Raw genomic sequence first — 3,528 nt, 5'->3', positions numbered from 1 at the left:
CCAACACTTGGGCACTGGACCACGATCCCAACACATGGCCATGGGTCACCCGAGCAAACACACAACACCTAGGGTGTGCAACCCTAGGAATGAAAACCACCAAGAAACCAACCAGCCATGACAATAGCCGGACTGGATCAACCAGAAGCCATAAAAACCTCATACTAACAGAAAGATGAGCAGCAACACCACTACACTTCTCTGCCAGAGCTTTATAGACTAGAAACATACTCACTCACACACAAAATGATTGGTAGAGGAGTTAAACAACTGGCCTGAAACAGCACCAGGACGTAACCACCATGAAACACCTCCGGGGGGAGCTCTCTTCCCCTTCGTTTGACTCAGTGTTCTTAGGTCACCTAACCTAATTTGTTCGGAGAGCAAAAAAATGTTCTCTAACTTTCTTGTCTAGCTCTCAAGAAGATAGTTTCTCTCTAACTTTCTCTGTGCTCTCCATCCTTCTCTCTTTTGTTCTAGGAACTAATTAGCTTGGCCCCCTAGTTGTTTCATTTGTTCAAGTGGCGAAGTTAATATCAAACTAATCTTGCTTAGCCTCTAACAAAGAGAACTTACTGGGGCCCCCACAATATCCCTAAAGTGAGTTTTGTGGTTTGGATGGCGATTCTGGGTAGACTGAACACTGGGGACAGGTTGCACCTTTTTGGTGTGACACAATCTGCTGTATGTGTATTTTGTCAGTACCATAATGAAGACCATAACCACCTTTTCTTTGAGTGTCCATTCTCGGAACGGGTGTGGTCTTGTATTAAAGGTAAAATCAATGTTGATTGGCCATCCCTCCTTTGGGATGATTTGGTCCAGCTCATTGCTAAATCTGTGAAAGGGAATTCCTTAGGGACTATTATTACCAAGCTTGCATTTACTTGTACTATGTACCAGTTATGGGTTGCTAGGAATAATAGAGTGTTTAGTAAAGATATGGTCCCTGAAGAGGTTGTTATAAAGTGTATTGTGGATATTGTTAGATTCAGGGTAATGCATATTACCAATTTGAAGACTAACCACAATGACAGATGGTATCTTAGCTCATGGAAATTGCCTCATACTATGCTGAAGCTTGCTGCTGCTGATGTGAGGAATAAGAGTTCATAAAATGTGGGTTGAGTGAAGGTTGGAAACTACATTGTGGGGTTTCCTAATGTTTGTTATTCATATAGGTGCTTGGAGTCCTGGAAAGCCGATTGTTGAGTGTATGCCAATCAATCTGAGGGCTGAGTTTCGTGTGAGGAATAAACACTCCATATCCCCCACATTACTAGCCACATTGAGAGGAACTAACAAGCTTTTATATATTCTCTGTATCTTTTCTTTCGCGGGTGTATGGAGCTTTGTTTTTCCGAGTGATGTGAGCATAGATACTTGTGGGTTGAGTGTAGTGAGCAATTATATGTGTGATGTTAAATGTTTCATGTTTCTGAGTCTCGCAAAGTACTCTGTTGATGATTATTTAATTCTGTTTGGTCTTTGCTGGATTACAAGGTCTTCTACAAATGCGTAGAATCTGTTTGGGTTACATGGTTTAGCAGCAGTTCTTGGACGGTGCTGCATGGTTTGTTCTTCAGTTCGGGTTGACTCGAAGCTCGAAGCCCGATATGATTGTGTTGATGGCTACTATATGCGCCTCGTGTGTGAAGATTGACTTTCCATTATGTTTGTTTTCTTTAGAGTGTGTTGGTATTTTTGCCTACCCGTGTGGGGATGTACACGGGTGTCCGTGATTTTCTGTTTCCAACTGACTTTTTGCTACTTAGATATCGGGTGTGTTCATGTTCCTCATTACATTTTCATGCGGCACATGAACACACTTTGGTTACTTCCTATTATGTATGGTTTATTTAGTTTAGTTTTTGGCTTATTTTATTTATTTTGTCTAGATAGATATGGTTTGGCCGTCAATCTTTCTGGGTAATTTTGGAATGGCGTAGTCTTTTTGTTTTTCCTTTGGTTCTTGTATAGTGCTTTGGTTGGGGCCTGGGGTATGCCCCTCGTCGTGGTGTAAGTTTTTTGTCTTTTATTTTATGACTAATCCACCAAAAAAAAAAAAAGAGAACTTACTGCGCAATTGTAGCTTAACAACATTAGTTTAACTTAAACACCTCATTTAAGGTTTTCGATATCTCCTAAGTGTTCAATTCTCAAGTCCAAAAGGTTGAATTTGAGTCCCGTTTGATTTTCTTCCAATTTCTCTTTCTTTTCTCTAACTTTCTTGTCTAGCTCTCAAGAAGATAGTTTCTCCCTGACTTTTTCTGTGCTTCTCCATCCTTCTCTCTTTCGTTCTAGGAACTAATTAGCTTGGGCCCCTAATTGTTTCATTAGCTTAAGTGGCCAGGCTGAAATCAAACTAATCTTGCTTAGCCTCTAAGAAAATGAATTTACGGGGTAACTGTAGCTTAAAGATATTAGTTCAATTTAAACATCCCATCTGAGGTTTTCAAAATCACTCAAGTGTTCAATTCTCAAGTCCAAAAGGATCAATTTGAATTCCTTGTAATTTTCTTCGTATTTCTCTTTCATTTTCTCTAACTTTGTCTTCTATCTCTCAAGAAGAAAGTTTCTCTCTAACTTTATCTGTGCTTCTCCATTCTGTTCTAGTAACTAATTAGCTTGGGTCCCGTAAATGTGTCATTCGCTTAACTGGCAATAGAATTTACTGAATATTTGTGGCTTAACGATATCAGTTTAACATAAGCACCATATTTATGGTTTCTTAAATCATTTAAGTGTTAAATTCTCAAGCCCAGAAGGATGAATTTGAATGAATTCCCTTTGACTTTCTTCCAATTCCTCTTTCTTTTCTCTTATGCTTTCTCTTCTGGCTCTCAAAGCAGAAAGTTTCTATCTTTCTCTGTGCCTCTCCATCATTCTCTCTTTTGTTCCGGGAACAAATTAGCTTGCGCCCCTAATTGTTTCATTTGCTCGAGTGGCCAAGTTTAACTTAAACTAATCTTGCTTAGCCTCTCAGCAAGAGAATTTACTGAGTCATTGTCGCATAACGATCTTAGTTTAACATTAAACACCTCATTTAACTTTTACGAAATCACTTAAGCGTTTAATTCTCAAGTCTAAAACGTTGAATTTGAATTCCCTTTAATTTTCTTCCTATTTCTCTTTCTTTTCTTTTAACTTTCTTGTCTAGCTCTCAAGAAGAGAGTTTTCTCTCCAACTTTTTTTTTTTTTTTTTTTTTGGATGAGTAAGTCATAAAATAAAGACAATGAAAATATACAAGTTTACAAGGGGCATACCCCAGGCACGCCCAACAACAAATAAAAACAAATATAACCAACAAAACTACCACTACACCCCTAATAAAGGGGTATACAAGAAACTAAAAACACAAAAAAACCCAACTTTGCCCATATATCCTTTTTGTCCTCAAGTAACCCCTACTATCAAAGATAATAGATGAGAACATGAGGTGGATAAATGGGCAAAGATACACAAAAAAAACACCACACAGCTACAAACCAAAACAGACACACTGACAAAGCAACAACCCTCCAGCC

The 3,528-nt window shown here is 38.6% G+C and overlaps 1 protein-coding gene across 1 annotated transcript; it reads left to right on the top strand.

The window, feature by feature from the left end:
• Window positions 1–618: 618 nt before the first annotated feature.
• Window positions 619–1,116, top strand: LOC145814691 (uncharacterized). Its single transcript, XM_082911715.1, has one exon. The coding sequence runs from the start codon at window positions 619–621 to the stop codon at window positions 1,114–1,116; it is 498 nt and encodes a 165-aa protein (XP_082767841.1).
• The last annotated feature ends 2,412 nt before the right edge of the window (window positions 1,117–3,528 follow it).

Source organism: Camellia sinensis, chromosome 1 (genome assembly GCF_055761805.1).
Source record: "Camellia sinensis isolate YWXY chromosome 1, ASM5576180v1, whole genome shotgun sequence".
In the NCBI taxonomy this organism is placed as follows: domain Eukaryota; kingdom Viridiplantae; phylum Streptophyta; class Magnoliopsida; order Ericales; family Theaceae; genus Camellia; species Camellia sinensis.
This window is presented reverse-complemented; position numbering and strand designations above follow the sequence as displayed.